At 41.8% G+C, this 19,835-nt stretch overlaps 2 protein-coding genes across 4 annotated transcripts; one reads left to right on the top strand and one right to left on the bottom strand.

Moving 5' to 3' along the window:
* Positions 1 to 894: 894 nt before the first annotated feature.
* Positions 895 to 12,145, top strand: LOC6581159 (sodium-dependent serotonin transporter). 3 transcript variants are annotated; one of them, XM_002006871.4, is made up of 8 exons: positions 895 to 1,000; positions 4,395 to 4,993; positions 5,051 to 5,327; positions 8,171 to 8,381; positions 8,438 to 8,890; positions 9,268 to 9,562; positions 10,587 to 10,787; positions 10,852 to 12,145. In XM_002006871.4, the coding sequence occupies exons 2-8, from the start codon at positions 4,757 to 4,759 to the stop codon at positions 11,095 to 11,097; spliced, it is 1,920 nt and encodes a 639-aa protein (XP_002006907.2). In that variant the 5' UTR covers positions 895 to 1,000; positions 4,395 to 4,756; the 3' UTR covers positions 11,098 to 12,145. The 3 variants fall into 3 exon arrangements, with proteins under 3 accessions (XP_002006907.2, XP_015020123.1, XP_043867290.1); XM_015164637.3 differs by lacking the exon at positions 895 to 1,000 and adding an exon at positions 1,041 to 1,451; XM_044011355.1 differs by lacking the exon at positions 895 to 1,000 and adding an exon at positions 1,819 to 2,403.
* A 6,042-nt stretch (positions 12,146 to 18,187) lies between these two features.
* On the bottom strand, positions 18,188 to 19,818 carry LOC6581156 (26S proteasome non-ATPase regulatory subunit 7). The gene is made up of 2 exons (XM_002006868.4): positions 19,469 to 19,818; positions 18,188 to 19,402 (listed from the first exon to the last, which is right to left on the bottom strand). The coding sequence occupies exons 1-2, from the start codon at positions 19,641 to 19,643 to the stop codon at positions 18,555 to 18,557; spliced, it is 1,023 nt and encodes a 340-aa protein (XP_002006904.1). The 5' UTR covers positions 19,644 to 19,818; the 3' UTR covers positions 18,188 to 18,554.
* Positions 19,819 to 19,835: the final 17 nt, after the last annotated feature.

The raw sequence follows: 19,835 nt of genomic DNA, 5'->3' as shown, positions 1-19,835 counted from the left end.
GGAAACTATAATTAATAGTAACATGAATATGATCTGTAAGAATCAATTAAAAATAATAATGTAAAGTTTACTACGATCTCATACCTATCAGGGTAATCTGTCCAAAGATACAATTAGATATCTTTATTTGTAAAAGATGTCGTAGCAGTTTTATATCTTTGACAGATAGCGAGTGAGAGAGAGAGAGGGAGAGAGAGAGAGAGAGAGAAAGAGAGAGAGAAAGATAGCAGACCGATTTCTTGCTTATTGCTAGAATTAAAGAACCCAAAAAGTACTATTCGTGAAACAGTGTGAGATCACGCGACTATCAACGTTTACGAAATAATCGATATTTCAATAGAGAATAAGAGGAGGAATTCAAACACAGATTTGAAAAGTCAATTTTACTCAATGGGTACTAAATTATTTACGCAGCAATTAGCAAGGGGCATGCGAATTCCGTTTGCATCTTATTACAAAGACTAGGCACACGCAATTATCTTTCGCTCGCTCTCGCTCATGCTCTCGCTCATGCTCACTCTTTCTTTCTTTCGTAAGTCACCTTCTGCGCGGGGCGAACGTGACGTATTCAAACAGTTTGTGGTCGTGGGCAATCGCTAGGAAATTCGATATCCGATTACACTTACATAAATTTCGGGGCGTGTAATGGCTCATAAATGCACAGATACTATGATGCGACACAAATGTGCATTTGTACAATCATCGAAAATGCGACATGACTCGTGATCACTGATCGCACCTAAGGCGGTGCTGACTGCCCATTGACAATTCTGATCACCCTCGCTCGCTCCCCTATCATGGCTGAGTAATCGATGAGGTCGCTCGAAGTGCCGGCATAAGTTATGGTATCGTAGCAATAATAACAACAGTATCATTGTGCGCTCTGTCGTGGCTGGATGTCCATAATTCGCAGCTCCAAACAAACAGGTGCTACAGGCAAGGGCATGACATCACACCAGTCTGTGGACTCAAAGCCCAGCTCTCGGCTTGCGAATGCGAGGTAAGCTGCAGAGGGAGCGCTAACACCAGTGTGGCCAGACTTTTGCTTGCGCTACCTGCCAGACCGCCAAGCTGCGAAAGCCGCCTACCTCAACCGTATAAAACGTGCGCAGTGCAGGGCGCGCACAATCAGTGTACGTTTTGCAGCCCGGCTGCGAGCGCCGCCTGGCCCGATCCGCGACTTCTAGTAATTAAACTAATTAGCTTGACTTGAAGATTGATGCAGTCGTCTACATCGGGAATGCGCTCAGACCCAAGAAATTAGTGTGCTAAATGGGATAATTATATTATACATATATTATGTATTGTGGAATGTTAGGTGTTCTTTACACTTATTCACAAAGAGAAAGACACGCGCTCTGTTTCTACTATTTCCGGTATCTCAGAAACGATACTTTGTAAAGTGATGGATACCTGACATATGTAATACATAGTCTTATGAATACGTTGATGTAAGCATTGCTCAATCATTATACAAGCCCATTGGGTCTAAGCTCTGCTTTGGAACAGTCAAGTTTCCAAACAAGATAAAGCCAACGAGTGCCATTCTTACTTGATCGAGAATTCATTTCCCATATTAACCCTTATCGATATAATCGGAGGCTTACGGCGCTCTCTGCAGTGCTCTGACTAAAAATCCAATAAGAATGATTTGAATATAAAATCTTGTAACTTTAGTTGTTTAGGAGTTGAGTGAAAAGTATTCTGGTATATTTACATTGAGATATAGGTAGATATATCAATATTTGTGTATACATGTATTTTGAATATATGCATATGTATATACATCTATACATATACGTTAAGCACTGTTATCTGTTAACATTAAGTGCTAAGTATGTATCGACTGCTCTTTCGACACATGTCCCATCTCCTCCCCTGCCCAGTCCTCCCCTGCCCAGCCCTGCCCTGCCCTACCCCTGCCCATTCCTTCACGCCGTAGTTGTTGAATAAACTGTGGCACGCAACAGTTTGTTGCAATTTAAGCTACAGCTGCCACCTGTCTAAGTCAGGCAGGAGGCGAGCAGCCTCCGCCTCGGGCAGGGCAAGCATAGCCCGCATATATTTGGGCAACGCACGATGGGGAGCAGTTCGTTCGGCTCGGCTGTCGTCCTGGCGTGTATAAAAGGATGCGCCTCGTTCGCACGGCCAGCAGTTGCCACAGCGAAGCGGCGCGCGCCTCTCGAATTTTGAATGAAGCTCAGTTGAGGAAGAAAGTGCAAGTTTTTATTTACATATATGTATTGAACGCGCAGAAAAACAATTCACTTTCAATTGATTTTTTAAACATATAATTTTAAAAGCTTCAATATGCCGGACTTAAAATTTGTGTGGATATTACGAACAGTGTTGTAAAAGTCAATTTTAAAAACACACACAAATAAATAAAAATAAATAAAAAAAGTAAGTTTGCTAAATTAACTGAAAGTAAATAAACTAAAAGAATCGGATGAGAAATCTGCAATTATTTTTGAAAATAAAAAAATAAATAAATAAATAAAATAAAAGCATTTCATACTTTTGCAGTTGGATATTATTTAAATTTTATCATTATTTTTTTCGCTTCAATTTTGAAAAACACAGCCATTTGTATAATTTATTCCCAGTATCAATAGGTCTATAATAATACAGTTGCAGTTGCCTTTTTGTGACAATGATTACTATGTATATGTCTATATAGATACATAAAGAATATAATTAGTAACACATAAATTAGCGGTAATTGTACAATGCATGTATGATATATGGTTCAATAAACACCTTGAAACATTTGCATGAAACGCTTTCTGATTGATAAAATATTCATCCCATGTGCACGTCAAGTCGATATGTCGAAATGCGATCTCAGTCTATAATGTTATGGATTTATCGCAGTTAGTTCATAAAGTGGAATGGGTAACTGGTTTCAATTGAGCTCTCTCCAACAGACACCCGTAGACATTTAATTTATGTGTAACTTTAGTTGAGGCTCGTTCGTAACTCACTTATTTTCATCTGATATATTAAATTAACATGGGCAATTAATTTGCAATTGCCACGTGTGATTCGTTCCCTTCCAATCTCTAACTGACTTTTAATTATCGGCGACGTTTGTGCTGCTCGTTTTATCAGAATTGTCGCTTCCCACTCGGAGATACGTGCGCTGTGAACGCGCCAGGTGCAAACATCTCAAATTGTAATTAAAAAGCGACGCAAATGACTTTTAGCAGTTGCGACTCATCTCGCAATTCTAGAAGAGGCATCCTCTCTTATAGCACTACCAGTCCCACGATCCCACGAAAACACCTCGACTGTTGAATCATGTCCAAATACATGTGGAAGACCAGGGCGGCATCCAACAATAGCCTGAAGGCTAGCCGTCGGCTATTCGCGCCTAGCAACTCTACCTGATGGCGCACTCAATTGGGCAACATATACATATGTGTACGTATATATGTATCTGCATCTGCTTTCATGCCACATTGTAGTCTACAAGTATTTACAGCATTGACATTGAGCATCGCCAATTTGGTCAGGGATGCGCCGCAAGTGCTCTCGGTGCAGGGCAACCGCTGAGCCATAGATTACGCGGCAAAGGACACCTCGGGGACTCCGATGTGAGCGAGAGAGTTGCCAGTTAATGATGCGTACATGCGCGTCTGGGCAGGGGTAGCCAACCGAAACAAGTATCAAATTTACAAAGAAAATCAAATTAGTCCATTCATGCAATTGCATATATCACTGTTATTTGAAAGGACTTAAGCTAGCTCAATGGCAAATTCTGTATTTATTTCGATTCGATTTGCTTACTAAACTTGTAAAAGTTTTAAGAAAATATATCGACAAGTTGATATGTACATATACAGGAAGACCTATGATTAATTATATTGACAAAAAAGTAGAATATTACCTTTAAAAACGTGAAAAACGTTCACGAAAGTGAAATGAGTTTGTTTTGTTTTGTGCAATGTCCGTTTGAGGTAAACCTAGCTAATAAATTGCTGATAGGATGTGAATGAGTATTCTGCAGTTAGAGCGCCCAACTGCAACGTTCCTACTTGTATTATGATTTGGAAATTTGATTAATGTATTATGTATAATGTAATGTAGGTATTCATATATCTATATTATAATTTGGCATCCACCTATTAATATTATTGTCGTGAGGTATTCATATATCTATATTATAATTTGGCATCCACCTATTAATATTATTGTCGTGAGCCACCTTACCACATGGATATTTCTTTGAATTTACAAATATTCATGTACAAACTGTTGTTTAGCCATTGTCCATAGGTGTGTGTATGTGTGTGTATGTGTTTCTTTGTGTATATGTGCGATACATCGTTTGGGAGGAGCTTCTCTGGTTGTTCATCATTTGAAGTCACGAGTAATCCTTTAACCGCTTTCAGTTAATGGCAAGAGCAATTGCTGTCCCAAGGTCAGTGCCACGCCCCCAGGCAAAGGATGTGTCGGCCAGCATGTAAACACTGAAGGGCAAAGTGCAATAATCGGAGTCCAGCTGACAATACACGGAGTGCAATAGAGCTTGTGTGCGACAGAGACAGAGCCAGAGCCAGAGCCAGAAAGAGAGAGTAAGTGAGAGAGAGAGAGAGAGAGAGAGAGAGAGAAAGGGAGGTAGTGAGAGGAGGAGCGAGAAAGAGTGGGTATATTGAGAGCCTTGGCTCTGGCACAGCCACAAACGCAACCTGTGGCAGTGCAGGGCAGAGTCCGGCTGGCCACGCTAGTACCGCGATCGCCGTATTCGGCCACAATGCCCGTTCAGGCTCAGCCAGATGTTCGCAGCAGTGGCAGCATGGAGCGCACCAGAAACGACAGCAGCATGGAGTTCGGACAGAATGCAGCCGCGGCGAGCGTTGCAACGGCCACGCCGTGGGGCAACAAGGAGTCGCCCAACAACGAGGATGACTCCAACGGCGATGAGGACGGCGACAACACGACGCCCGCTAAGGTCACCGATCCTCTGGCCCCACGACTAGCCAACAATGAGGTAAGTCCAGCATCCTCATAAACTCCGCTGCAACAGCAAACCATCAATGCCTTTCAGCGCGTGTTGGTCGTGTCCGTGACGGAGCGACATCGTGAAACTTGGGGCCAGAAGGCCGAGTTCCTTTTGGCCGTGATCGGGTTCGCCGTTGACTTGGGCAACGTCTGGCGGTTTCCCTACATTTGCTATCAGAATGGCGGCGGCGCCTTCCTGGTGCCATATTGCATCTTCCTCATCTTTGGCGGTCTGCCGCTGTTCTACATGGAGCTGGCCTTGGGTCAGTTCCATCGCTGCGGCTGCATCAGCATCTGGAAGCGCATTTGTCCAGCATTGAAGGGTGAGTGAATGCTTGGTAATACTAAATCATTCTTATGGAGATTTCGTGATTATTTCTAAATCTCTATAGCGCATTTAGGACTTAACTATACCAATCAATGGTTTATAATGTTGTTAATTATGCCGTGATCTCTCATTTCCAATAAGCTAAAAATGGGCTGTTGCCAGTCGGCGACGCGGTCTGTTTGACATCTTCTGAATTATTAATTGGACTTTAATGATATTGTCAATTTTAAATTTTAAAAATAACTGTAATCAATAACATTGAAACGGGGTCGCGAAAAGTTAGATGGCGTAAAGACTTAAAAACAAATACTTCAATTGTAGAGCTCTTGAGGGATTTGATCGTAGCCCTGATCAAGAATATATATACTTTGGGGGATTTCCCAATTTCAATGGGATCTTGGAATGAAATTCGGAGTCTTTCGGAGTATTCTCATTCAATAAACGAAACTAAATTAAAATTAAATCTCAAGCAGCTCGTTAACAGGGCAATCGACTCTACCCACTGTGTAGCTCCCAGAAGAATCCCAAGGCGCAATCCCAGGTGCAATTTATTTTGATGCTGCTCCACATAAATGAATTACAAATATTGAATAATCGCCACACGGAAAAGAAAGCACATTCCACACAAATTGTACGTTCGAACTTCGAATCTATCAAGACTTCGAATTGCGTTCAATATTTGTGCAGTTAAATGCCCCGCAGCCCCTGGGAGAGTAATGAAAATTGATTTATATGTACATATTTATATATTTCACATTACTTTGAAGAGTTTTAATATCAAATATATTACACGCACACACACACACACACACATGCACACGTGCTGGGGGCACTAAAGAGCAACAGAAACAGCAACAGCAACAAAATTGTTTAATGTTTGAATTTGATGTGATGTTGCGATGGGATGGGACTGAAATGGGTAGGAGGCAGAGAGAGGGGAGTTAGGTGAGAGTGTGGACAGAGGCGCCCGCAGGGAAGTTGCCTTCATTGTTTCGCTCAGCTGCTGTTGACATTATCGGGGAGTCCGAATGGGACCGCAGTCGGCCTCGAGTTGATTCAAGTCAGCTGCTGATAAGCCAGACTGGAAATTGTTGCAACAATTAGCGACGCATTCAGTCCAATTCAAATTCAAATCTGAATAGGGCCAAATCAGGCGCAATATGAGCTCTAATTAAATTGTGCAGCAAGGCGTCGCCACCACTTCCACCTCCTCCTCCTTCGCCTTCCCATGCACAAATTGACTTATCTCGATACGAAGACACTAAAAAGTTTTGCGTATCAAGTTGATAATTTCATTAAATGGCAAACAAAATGCTGCCAAATGGATTTTCCTGGCATACAAGTGGATTTATCCTGCGGCTGACAGCGCTTTAAACTTGCTCCAAGTTTTTGCTGACTCACTAGAGCCACTCCCACTTTCGCATCCGGAGCTCCTCTGAGTCTCCGCGCTGCCGAGCTGCCGAGCTGCCGGCCCTCTGGCTCTCTGGCCCTGAGCTGAACGGCAAACATTACTTTGTGGCAGTCATCATTTGCTCAACAAGTGTTTGCTCTAGAGAAACCTTTGCGCCAACTTTCTGCCAGGCGATTAAAACTGAATAGAAATGAAGAAAAACCATTGACACACACACACTCGCACACAAACTGAAAGTCACAGAGGTATAAACTAGAAGAAAGTGCTCGACCAAGGTGCACCCTACAATCTAAAGCTCCTTTATGATTTCTATTAGAGAAATCGTGAATATGGATAAGACATTAGATGTATACAGTGCTTAACTAATACATTTTGATAGCCAAGCTTTTTCCAATTAGTTACGGCGAAGCAAGTAAAACAGAATTGGGAATGGCCCGCCTTTGATCTCAATTGATACAGGGTATCACAATCATAAAAATAAAAATTGCTTGTGGCAAAGTCTGAGCAAGGCTACGATGGCTACAAGCCAACTCAAAATCATGTGACGTGTCTTATTGGCATCATCAAATAAGTATGGCAGGTGTTGCGAGGAGAGGTGCACAGCGGGTGGATCCAGATGCCGTGGAGACGCGTGGAGTCCGTGGACACATTTCAGCAAAGCATTCCACTTCCATGTCGTGTCCAATAAGCAGGAATGTGTAAAATGTCACGTGGGAATATTTGAAGTTGATGAATTCTCTCATCGTTATCAATCAGAGATTGGCAATCCCACTTTGCACAGAGACACGCACACACACTAACACACACATTCTGTTAGGCACTGTCGAGGCACTTTGATAAGAGAAATGCCTGAAACTATGCCATGCAACTAGTTCGATGCTGCCAGGCATTCGGGTTGCAATTGAAGGGGGTTAGCTGAATGGCATAAGTACGACTTTGATATAGGTATGTAGCCAACAGTAGATTTATGACAATGCATACTACAAGAAATCGGCGCCACAAATGTCTCCCCATAATGAGATATTTATGGCAACTAATAGAGTTTCATGGCAATTAGAATAAATTAGATTTGCAAATATTATCATAGATAAGCAAAATTATACTTTCAAATCAATGCAAGTTGTATGTAATGCGATGATACATCAATCAAATTATAATAATAATAAATCAAAATGCGATCAAATCACAAGAATATAATAAGGGAGTTGTCCGACTGCTTCTCTCACGGCGTATAATTGGAGCTCAAGTGTGTTGTCCCTGTACTCCTACTGCCCTATCGAAAATACAGAAAGTGTGTGGCGATAAATGATAAGGGGTATGCGAGAGTATAACGAACTAATTTAAGTAAGTCTACTACGAATACCTATGTATATGGATAGACATGTGCTCACATAAGCTCTTCTGCTTCTCCTTCTTCTTCTTCCCAGGCGTTGGCTATGCCATTTGCCTGATCGACATCTATATGGGCATGTACTACAACACGATAATCGGCTGGGCGGTGTACTACTTGTTCGCCTCGTTCACCGCCAAGTTGCCCTGGACGTCGTGCGACAACGCATGGAACACCCAGAACTGTATGCCCGTGACAAGCGAGAACTTCACGGAGTTGGCCACATCACCGGCCAAGGAGTTTTTCGAGTAAGATCACCATAGATATACTCTTATTCCCATGCGTCCATAACTGAATATCACAGGCGTCGAGTTCTGGAGAGCTACAAGAGCAACGGGCTGGACTTCATGGGGCCCGTTAAGCCCACCTTGGCGCTTTGTGTGTTTGGAGTCTTCGTGCTCGTCTACTTCTCGCTCTGGAAAGGCGTACGCAGTGCCGGAAAGGTCGTCTGGGTCACGGCCCTGGCGCCCTACGTAGTACTCATTATCTTGTTGGTGCGCGGCGTGTCTCTGCCTGGCGCTGATGAGGGCATCAAGTATTACCTGACTCCCGAGTGGCACAAGCTGAAGAACTCCAAGGTTTGGATCGATGCAGCCTCGCAAATCTTCTTCTCCCTGGGTCCCGGTTTCGGCACCCTGTTAGCCCTCTCCAGCTACAATAAGTTCAACAACAACTGCTACCGGGATGCGCTCATAACCAGCAGCATCAATTGCCTGACCAGCTTTCTGGCCGGATTCGTTATCTTTTCGGTGTTGGGGTGAGTATAGAGCGGAAATCCTGATTTTATTATATTCAGAAACATGTTTTAATTAAGCTACATATACATCTGAAGTAATTTCTAAAGTATAGCAAAATAAAATATAATCAATACCATAAAATAAATAAGCAGTATAGAAATTTTGTAATTATGAAGTATAGTTAGCTAATTCAATTGATTCTCTATTTACATTTAGAAAGCGACTTTGATAATATTCCTTAAAGTATTTGAGAATTCAGATGAAGCGTATAATTTGGAAACATATTTTTGGGGCTAGAATGAAGCAGCGCAATCAATCAATAAATCATTATAATACTAGCTGATAAATATTTGACTCTCTTAAAACGTAAGCCCGTAAACTCTCTTCACGCCCCCAGCTATATGGCCAACGTGCAGAAGACATCGATAGACAAGGTGGGCTTGGAGGGACCCGGCCTGGTTTTCATCGTGTATCCAGAGGCTATTGCCACCATGAGCGGCTCGGTCTTTTGGAGCATTATATTCTTCTTAATGCTCATCACGCTGGGACTGGACAGCACCTTTGGCGGCCTGGAGGCGATGATAACGGCCCTCTGCGACGAGTATCCACGTGCGATCGGGCGAAGGCGAGAGCTGTTCGTGCTCCTCCTGCTCGCCTTCATCTTCCTGTGCGCGCTGCCCACAATGACCTATGTAAGTATGAGTGTGAGGAGCTGCTGTCGCTTATCTATCGGTCCGAGTGATTCGTTTAATTAACTGTTAAGTGCGTGCGCCCTACTCCCCTGCTCGCCTGCACCCCCACCCTACGACTATTCATGGCGGGGGCTTCACATGGCTCATTAAACGCGGCCAGGACCAAGAGTGCCAATTGTCTTGCTGTCGGCTGAGGCAAGGGATGAGCGGACTTGCTGACTGTTTAAATATGCCAGTTTGCCTGGAGCAAAAAACGATGGATTGCCATATTAAGTGCTTTCCATCGTTCCTCCAGATAATCTCACATACTCACTTAGCTCCGTCAAGTCGCCAACCGCCTACCCGGTTCGCTTCCCTCTCCATGTGTTTCAACTTCGGCGTCTGCCTCTGCCTCTGCTTCTGCTTCTGCTTCAGCTTCTGCATTTTTATTAGCTGTCAGCCAGGTGGGTCGCGCGCTTGTTTGCTCTTCGCCTGGCCAAGCATGCCCGACCACCGGGATAGAGAAGGGGGCTGGCCAAACACTGGGCTCTCTGTCTGTCTGTGCCTGTTTCTGTCCGCCCATCGCCACTTTGTCTGATTACATTTGAAATTGTAATTTAGTATCCTTTATATATTTAACTTGACCACTCGACTTGAGTATCGGTCAATGGATCAAGCAATTCCATTTATGTGCATATCTTAGCCGGGACTCCGCCTGCATCCATTTATCAAGCCTAGCATGGACAACTGCATCCACTCCAGGGAGTGGAAGCTATTAAATAACAATCGGCAATGGTTATGATATAGATTTGCTTGGATAAACAGCGGCAATTTGATTGATAGACAATAGTGAATCCATCCACAGTCTGAATATGTGTGTAATAGATGTGTCCCCGTCCACGATAGCTGACATGCCACACAATTCGTAAATACTGTCCAGTTCTCTGTTCTCACCCAATAATAAGTACATGAAAGAGAATGCTGCATGCCCAGCAAACATAGAATGTAGCACAGGTGACTGATATCAGCGACCTTCTGATTGCAGGGTGGCGTGGTCTTGGTTAACTTTTTGAATGTGTACGGACCCGGCCTGGCCATACTCTTCGTGGTGTTTGTCGAAGCGGCTGGCGTCTTCTGGTTCTACGGCGTTGATCGCTTCAGCGCGGATGTGGAGCAGATGCTGGGCGCCAAGCCGGGGATTTTCTGGCGCATCTGTTGGACGTACATAAGCCCCGTGTTTCTGCTGGTAAGTGGACAGAGAGAGAGAGAGAGCGAGTTAAGACGTCCCTACAGATCTGGCCTTTCCGCAGACCATCTTTATATTCTCGATACTAGGCTATAAGGAAATGCTGGGCGAGGAGTTCTACTATCCGCCGTGGAGCATCCAGGTGGGCTGGGCCGTGACCTGCTCGTCGGTGCTGTGCATACCCATGTACATGATCTACAAGTTCTTCTTCGCGTCGAAGGGCAAGTGCCAGGAGCGACTGCAGCAGTCGTTTAAACCAGATGCCAGCTGTGGCTCGGCTGTGCCTGGCCAGCAGGGCACTTCGGTGTGACATGACAATGCTGTGCATTTGAATATACACACCAGCAGCACCAGCATCAACATTTATAGTTTAAACTGCAGGGCTTATTCACCAACAACAACAACAACAACAACAACAACAACAAACAAAGCAACAACAAATACGGAAGTGATCAACAACAAGGTGCTGAACCTCCACAGTTACTACGCTTATCACACAAATGTTAGTTATACAGAGGCGGACGGCAGTGCAGAGGATGCAGAGAAGAGGGAACCATTCCCGAAAGCACAGCCAAGTGCACGGAATGGGAACGGTGTTAATGCATGTAGTCTTAGCCATAGTCTTAGTCTCGGCTCGGCCAACGAGAAGTGCTATTACAGCAACCCAACAACTGCTCCCGAGGACAATAACTGCGCGCTAAGGATCAGCAGCTGCAAGCCACTCAAGTTTCCGCTAGCCAGCGAGTGGTTGGTCTGAGGATGAAATCCCCCCAAAGAGGAGTCATCTGGAAATGCTTCGCAAACAGCCATTTGCAGAGCATTTCGGGCCACCTGCTTTTCTCTCGTTTTCTATTTATCTTTAATCTTTATAATCGATTATAATTGTTATTGTAATTGTATAACAATCCCTAGGGCACAACTGTTTGAACTAGCCAAGTGTGCCACGTGCTCGCCTACCCCTAATTGCAGAGTTCTAAAATCACTTGAAATGCTTCTTAATATACTTAATATAACTAGTTATTGTAATACATTAGGAAAACAAAATGAATGAGCTCGAGCTGAAGCTTCGATAATTATACAATATAATGTGGAAGCGCATCTTTAACAAATGCTTTTACTGGCAGACCAGATAACAGTAGAATTGCTATGCAAAATAACAGTTTGCTTTCAGCATCTTAAGCATACCCTGTGCAATGGTTACATGGACGGATCTCACAGATAACCCAATTGAATGCCTCCGTTTAGCTGCAAAAACAATTGTGGAACAGCCATCCAGAATTGTTTTTGTAAAATGTATTCCTACTTAAATATAATATTTATAGAGTACCTAGACAAAATAAATATAAATAAACTATTAAAAATTATTACAATACAATTTTGATTGATTTCATTAACTTAATCCTGAATGAAACGTAATTATCCAAATATTTACAAAATCCTTAATATATACATACGATTCAAACACAATAAGTATACGTTATATGTTTTGAAAACAGAGAATATATACTAAAGATATATGTATATCAAAGAACTTTTATTTTCCTCCTTTAAGACCATTTGATCGGCATTTATCAAGTGAATCAGGGATTCAAGTGAAATGAATTATAATTTACATTAAACAAGTAAGAAAGCTCTAGTCGAGACTGCTCGACTACGAGATCCCCTGAGCCCTTGGAGCAATACCTATTTCATAATTTTTTCGCGTCATTCAGCTTACACAAGAGACACGCACACACACACACACACACACGCACGCACGCACACACAGGCATACATACACACACACACGCATACACACGCACACACACGCATACACACAAACACATACACACATACATACACACACAAGCACCCACGCATAAACACGCATGGACTGCAGTGTGCGCTTACTATGAGAGCTTAATTGTTTAATAATTTTGTGGACATACGATCTTCATGAAACTTTCAGATTATGATTATAACATGAATATACATGTATTTGCTAAAGCACAAGTCTCTAGTAAATACGCCTTTTACAAACATGTGGGTGAGGGGGTGGATATAGGGGTGGGGGGTAAATTTTAACAAAAACCGAAATTGCATAAATTGCATATAAGCATAAATAAAAAATTTGGACAGTAAAGATGTAGGAGATATAATTTTATAACTGTTTTTTTATCGATAAAAAAAGATTGGGATGAGTTATCGATTTTTAATGATAAACTTGATATCCACGCTTTAATTACGGACATTTTAAAAAAAATTTGAAGTCTCTAGCTCTTATTTCTTCTGAAATCGACGCGTTCATACATACGGACGACGGACAGGGCCAAATCAACTCAGCTCGTCGCCCTGATCAATAATAACAAAGCCATTATACCCTGATTTCCCATTGAAAATGGGTTCAGGGTATAAAAAGATAATATACAATATAAAATAATTGTCCATATTCGACTGACCCAAGTGTTTTTCAATTAAATCAAAGATAAACACAATTTTTGTTCATGTTGACGATAATAATCAATTTATTTAGTTAAAGAATTAACGGCGTATTGTGTACGTTTTGCAGAATTTTCCATAGTTTTGGCAAACATTTCAGCTGGAATATCGGCTATTTCCTCGTGAATGTTGTTCTTGAGCTCTCCTGTCGTTGGCTTTTTAAGATAAGCCTTTGATTTTAAATATCCCCACAAGAAAGTCAGGTGGCGTTAAATCAGGCGAAGGCGGAGGCCAGTCGAAATCGCCATTTTCCGACATCAAACGCGGAGAAAAAAATTTCATTAAAGAAATCGATTGTAATGCGAGCTGTGTGTGATCGAAAATATTTTATGCAAACGTTTAATGGTGTTCTTAGCAGACGCACTTTTCACATTATTTAATTTTTTATACGCACGTTGAGTTTTCAAAATTGACTTGTTTTGTTGAATGTAAATTTCAACAATTTGGGAGTGCTAGCGGTGCGTATACTAATCCATTTTAATAAGCGATCTGGCATCTCTGTCAAAAGACGTAAGGCTTCAGATGGGTCAGTCGAATATGGACAGCCTGTGTATATATCTTATATAGAAAATTCTCGTGTCGCGGTGTTTGTTGCCAAACTCCTCCGAAACGGTTGAGCCTATTCTCACGAAATTTTGTGTGCAGGTCGGGTAGGTCTGAGAATTGGCCAACATCTATTTTTCATGTCCCTAAGTTTAAAGGGTGGGTTGACGCAACGAATTTACGATATTATTCTGTGACGCAGTGTACAATGAAGCATTGCTTGCTGTTGAGGATCTTTGCATTGTCATTGAGAATTTACCCAGTAGGCTTGATACAGTGACAGTTTTCGGTCATGCTCTCATGTAAAACAATTATTCATGCACATTTTATTAATACGTGAACGTGATTAATAAATATACGTGTAAAGGTAAGCTAAACAATGAGCAATCGAATACAATATTACGTCACTGTTTATCCCCAAACTGTTTTCAACTTGATTTATTTATGTTTGATTAACAGAGCAATGCCATGAAAATGCAAGAGGGCTAATTAATTAATTCAAATCTAGAAGCGTCTAAGATAACAGAGCACAAATATCAGATGAAGGAAAGCAACAAAGCAAGGCAGATGTCCGTGTAAGCATGCCGCAGTTACATGCATCACAATTGCAAGAGGCACGAGATGAGCGAAACCAGCAAAGACAATTAGAACGAGGAGAAGCGCGTAGATTCGTAGTTCGTAGTTGGTACATTGTAAAGAAATGCCCGCACTGCCCCTAAATTTAAATGAGCCTCATCAGAAAAAGTAAAGCTCCCGTAAATTGAAACACCGCCGGACCCATTGCACGGCATCATTATTGGCCCTGATCCAGACTCTTCACTGTTCTTGCAGTCAATTCGAAAATTCAATTCATGTTTTCAAATGAGATCGTTTGGAGCAACGGAAATAGTTGAAAATACTGTTGCAAATGTTCAACAATTTCATTTCACATTCAAAATCAAAGGCCAAGTTGACCACAAAGTCGGTTCATTGCTACCAATGCCGAGCGAACCTTATCAATTTTTACAAATTTACTTTATGGGTGGCAAAACATTCCCTATTTCGTTATTTCTTGCCGAGATACAGCATCATCTGGCATTGCAGCTACGTTATAAGATGGAGGCAGAACAGCTTATTCGGCATTCAAACTGCCACTGAACATTCAAAATCAGGGACCGCAAATAAGAGTTACGCATTAAAAAAAATTGAGGGTCAAAAGAACTCCCAAGAAGAGAGAGGAAAACTTTTATAAACTTTTATTTGTAATTTTTTATTACAACAGTATATTTAATTATTAAATTGATTTTTATGATATTTATATAAAAATTGTACTGTATTTTTATACCCTGAACCCATTGAAAATGGGAAATCAGGGTATAATGGTTTTGTGAAAAGTATGTAACAGGCAGAAGGAATCATCGCAGACCCCATAAAGTATATATATTCTTGATCAGGACGACGAGCTGAGTCGATATAGCCCTGTCCGTCTGTCCGTCCGTCCGTCCGTCCGTCCGTATGAGCAAAAGGATCTCAGAAGTTATAAGAGCTAGAGAGCTGAAATTTGGCATGCATACTCGTGTATATCATAGGCAGTACAAGTTTGCTTTATTTTTTCGATAACTCATCCGATAACTTTTTTATCGAGAATAATCGAAAAATCGACATTGTTTTTTCAGCCTAATTTGAACACTTTTCAACCAGGAGACTTCAAATTTGCGTTGTATATAGAGTTAATAGACACAAAGATTTTGTAATTTACAGATTTTGGATACCACGCCCCCTTCGCCACCAATTCGTAAAAAACGCATTTCAAGTACTAGAGACTTGTGCTTTGGAATGTACACACATTTTAACTATATGAACACATTCTGAAAGTTTCATAAAGATACTCTTACTACAAGAGAAATTATTCAACTAATAAATTCTCATAATATTGCCCACATTGCAGCGCAGCCCAAGCGTAGCCGCTGCTTACTGCGCAGTTAGCAGAGCGCGTGCTTATAAGTGCATGTGTATGTATGTGTGCATAGAAGAAGTGCAGAATGATTAGAATATCAGCTTGGAGGGTTCAGGGTATCTCCCAGTCGAGCAGTCTCGACTGGAGCCTTCTTACTTGTTATACCCTGAACCCATTGAAAATGGGAAATCAGGGTATAATGGTTTTGTGAAAAGTATGTAACAGGCAGAAGGAATCATCGCAGACCCCATAAAGTATATATATTATTGATCAGGACGACGAGCTGAGTCGATATAGCCCTGTCCGTCTGTCCGTCCGTCCGTCCGTCCGTATGAGCAAAAGGATCTCAGAAGATATAAGAGCTAGAGAGCTGAAATTTGGCATGCATACTCGAGTATACCATAGGCAGTACGAGTTTGCTTTATTTTTTCGATAACTCATCCGATAACTTTTTTATCGAGAATAATCGAAAAATCGACTTGGTTTTTTCAGCCTAGTTTGAACACTTTTAGACCTGGAGTCTTCAAATTTGCGTTGTATATAAAGTTTAATGGACACAAAGATTTTGTAATTTACAGATTTTGGATACCACGCCCCCTTCGCCCCCAATTAAAAAAAACGCATTTCAAGTACTAGAGACTTGTGCTTTGGAATGTACACACAATTTAACCATATGATTACGCTCTGAAAGTTGTATTAAGATTGTATGTCTACAAAAGAAATTATTCAACAAATAAATTGTCATAATATAGCCTTCATTGCAGCGCAGCCCAAGCGCAGCCGCTGCTTACTGCGCAGTTAGCAGAGCGTATGTGTACATAGAAGAAGTGCAGAATGATTAGAATATCAGCTTGGAGGGTTCAGAGTATCTCCTAGTCGAGCAGTCTCGACTGGAGCCTTCTTACTTGTTATTATTATTATTTTTGATTTTTATCATAAAAATCAATTTTAATAATTAAATATAATTTTTCTTTAATTTATCAAAAACTAATTATTATTTTCTAATTTTTTGCTATAAAAATTATAATTGTTACGGTCCCTGTTCAAAATAATCCAGATGCAGCTTGTAACATTAAAAAACAATCAGTTTTACCCGATTTGCCACGCCCCTACTGGGCGTAGACATCTCATTTTTGGTCAGTTTTTAGAACGAGCTAACCGTAAAAATTATTTTTGGGTCATCGATAGAGGAGGCTGCTAGTAACTTAACTATATAAATTTGAGACTTCTAGCTATTATACTTTAGGAGATATACACTTTTGCGGTTTGCCACGCGCCCTGTGGGCGGACATATATCCGTGGAAGCTTTTTGGTCAAAATTTGAGGTCTCTGGCATCAATAGTGTCCAAAATATAGCAGAATTTAAAAAATCACTATATCTTCAGTTCCGATTTGCCACGCCCCTAATGGGCGTAGACATATGTATAATTTTATCATTAGACTTTATAGAATCATAACATTAGCTTACGCGCAGTACTCCAGCGTTCCAGCTGAAAAACTCCTAGAGATACAGTTTTTTCCGATTTGCCACGCCCCCAATGGGCTTAGATATATCCGCCATAGTTCGTGATCCGTGAAATTTCAGCACTCTAGCTCTTCAACTAATATGATTTCTGGCATATCGGAAAATGCATTTTCCAGCTACAATAGCGCCGAAAAAATTGTGTTAATACGGACAGACGGACAAGACGGACATTGCACAAAACCAATATACTAATTCATTATCTAATTATTATCTGGGATGAATGCACCATGGCACATAAGTATTCGCTGGAGGCAAAGCCACGTTTGCCGCCTCCACATCTCGGCCGCGCGATCCCCCTCGGCGTCGGCAATGCAACTCACCACGGCGTCGGCCCTTTGAGCTTTCGCCGCGAAGGGCATGGTTGCATTGCCGATTGCTGCGATCTGCGTGGGTCCCTTTTATTGACTTTGATTTTATGTGAGGCGGTTCGATGAGCCGCCTTACACCCCCTTACTTATTAGAGAGATGGTCACGCTCCCCGAGGCCGCGACCATCACGTTGACCGTGGCACCCTCGGTCCAGACGCGGAAACGTGTCTCCGGCGCGGTAGTCGCCGTCCTTCTAGCTCCCGTTGTACTGCCTGGACCACCTGTTCGTCCAGTGAAGTGCCTGCGGGATATATTATAAATGATCCCACCTTAAATTCTGTATTTATATCAATGTTTTTTGTGTTATATGAGAATAAAATAAAGAATTGGCTGGCCCTGGGAGTAAACCATATAGAGATCCTCAGGTTTAAAAACTATATTTACTTACCTGGATCATTTTGAGTCGAAAACTGGTGCAAATCGATATAGACCGCCATTGCTTTAAATATTGGTTGCAAATAATATATAGAGATCTTTATAGATCTAACGTATATCTGGCAAGATCAACTGATTGTTTTCTATATACTGCGCATTGAATGAAATATTCTTATTGAATTTTAAAATTAAATTAATTAATTAATATTTTAATTACATCAACACTTGCTGCTTTTTAGCGAACTTAGCTATACAAATTAGTTAAAGAGGATCTGGCTGCGTTTATTTATATATATATATATAACTAGGTACGATATATTTATGTAATGTGTTATGAAGAGGAATTATATATGCTATTTCGTTTCGACGTTTGTTGACATGCCTAACACCTCCCACTCATCTGGCCAAAATACGTTCCTGATTAGAAAATTGATGTTGTCACTGCCGCTTCTGCCTTTGGTGTCTGATGCTTTTCGTGTTGTTTACGGCTCTGGCGGGTGCTTTTTCCGTTTGCGACGTGATTTGCGTTTTTTCTTTCGCTCCTATTTCTTGCTACTCTTACCGCCCTCGTCCTTGCTCTTGTCGGACTTTTCATCGGCCTTCTTGCTGGCGTCCTTATCCTTGGTGTCCTTGTTCTCTTTATCCTTGCTATCCTTATTCTTGTCCTTGCCATCATTCTCAATTGACTTCTTTCCCTCCTCAGCATCGCGATTAGCCAGCTTGTTATTAATCAAATTGTGCAGAGCGATTATCGAACGGACCATGGACGCCAAATAGACTACCAGCATCTGATCGTTGGTCTTTACGTACATGGTGCCCGTGAACTGATCGTTAGTTATATCCGGCAGAAGGTTAAATATGTCCTGAAGCTGGTAGACAATCTGATGGTTGATGGGCATCTTGCCTTCTCCGACGCGCTGTAGATACTGTTTTATGTCACGCAATTGCGCATTCAGGCCTTTGAGACCCATTAGCTGGTTGGTGATTTTTTGGGACAGGCTGCCAACGGTGGTGTCCTTAATATCACGCAGCAAATGCTCAACGCCCACTTCTTCAGCCTCCTCGGCGCCAATCTCGCTTGGCACATGCTCGAAGGTTTTGGTAGTCGGCGATCCATCGTCGTGCACCTCTTCAACGGATATATACGCTTCTGTCGGAAGACCCAGATCCTTTGGCTTGGCGTCTATGATGACCAGTACAGAGTTTGGACAGTAGCGGCGAATCAGCTCGTTAATTGCTATATCATTCTGGTGCAGCTTTGGTCCAGTATGATACCAGCCCACAACGCGCTCGCGTGCGTTCACCTTCTTGAACATGCCATACATGTTCTCCAAATAATCGTGATCCAAAAACCACACTGACTTGTCCTTGTCATCCTCATCAAATGGAACTGCATGGTATTTGGGTGAATTGTACAAATCGCTAAATCATATTTATATATGAATATATCACTTACCCGCAAAGCTGTTAGAGACATCTAGTACACCCTTGGAACGCCAGCAACCAAGGAGCACGCCTACGACGCGCTTCTGGTTTCCAATTTTACCCATGCGATTGAAGTGATCCACGACCGACAACAGAACCAGCGGGTGGACAATAACTTTGTTTACGCTAACCTCCAGCGACGGCATTTTGAATTTGTGGCTTGATTTTTAGTGTTGGGGATTTCCTATGCACAGCGTACTATGCTTCTGTTTTCCTTAATATGTACTTGCAGCAATTGCAACTTTTGCTACGGTTAACAATTAAGCGAAATACCGAAATGACAAGCAGATTCTTCTTCTTTGACGTCTGTCTAGAGATGAGTGAATATCGAGTAAATC

The sequence above is a fragment of the Drosophila mojavensis genome, unplaced genomic scaffold, assembly GCF_018153725.1.
Source record: "Drosophila mojavensis isolate 15081-1352.22 unplaced genomic scaffold, ASM1815372v1 contig_82, whole genome shotgun sequence".
In the NCBI taxonomy this organism is placed as follows: domain Eukaryota; kingdom Metazoa; phylum Arthropoda; class Insecta; order Diptera; family Drosophilidae; genus Drosophila; species Drosophila mojavensis.
The sequence above is the reverse complement of the archived record's forward strand: the minus strand, read 5'-3'. Positions and strand labels throughout refer to the sequence as shown.

Bases quoted from the DNA above. Each gene is read 5' to 3' on its own strand.
- LOC6581159 (XM_002006871.4), top strand. From the start codon at position 4,757: ATGCCCGTTCAGGCTCAGCCAGATGTTCGCAGCAGTGGCAGCATGGAG. The intron at 4,994-5,050 runs GTAAGTCCAGCA...AATGCCTTTCAG, and splicing joins CACGACTAGCCAACAATGAG to CGCGTGTTGGTCGTGTCCGT. The intron at 10,788-10,851 runs GTAAGTGGACAG...GCCTTTCCGCAG, and splicing joins TAAGCCCCGTGTTTCTGCTG to ACCATCTTTATATTCTCGAT.
- LOC6581156 (XM_002006868.4), bottom strand. From the start codon at position 19,643: ATGCCGTCGCTGGAGGTTAGCGTAAACAAAGTTATTGTCCACCCGCTG. The intron at 19,403-19,468 runs GTAAGTGATATA...AATACCATGCAG, and splicing joins TGTCTCTAACAGCTTTGCGG to TTCCATTTGATGAGGATGAC.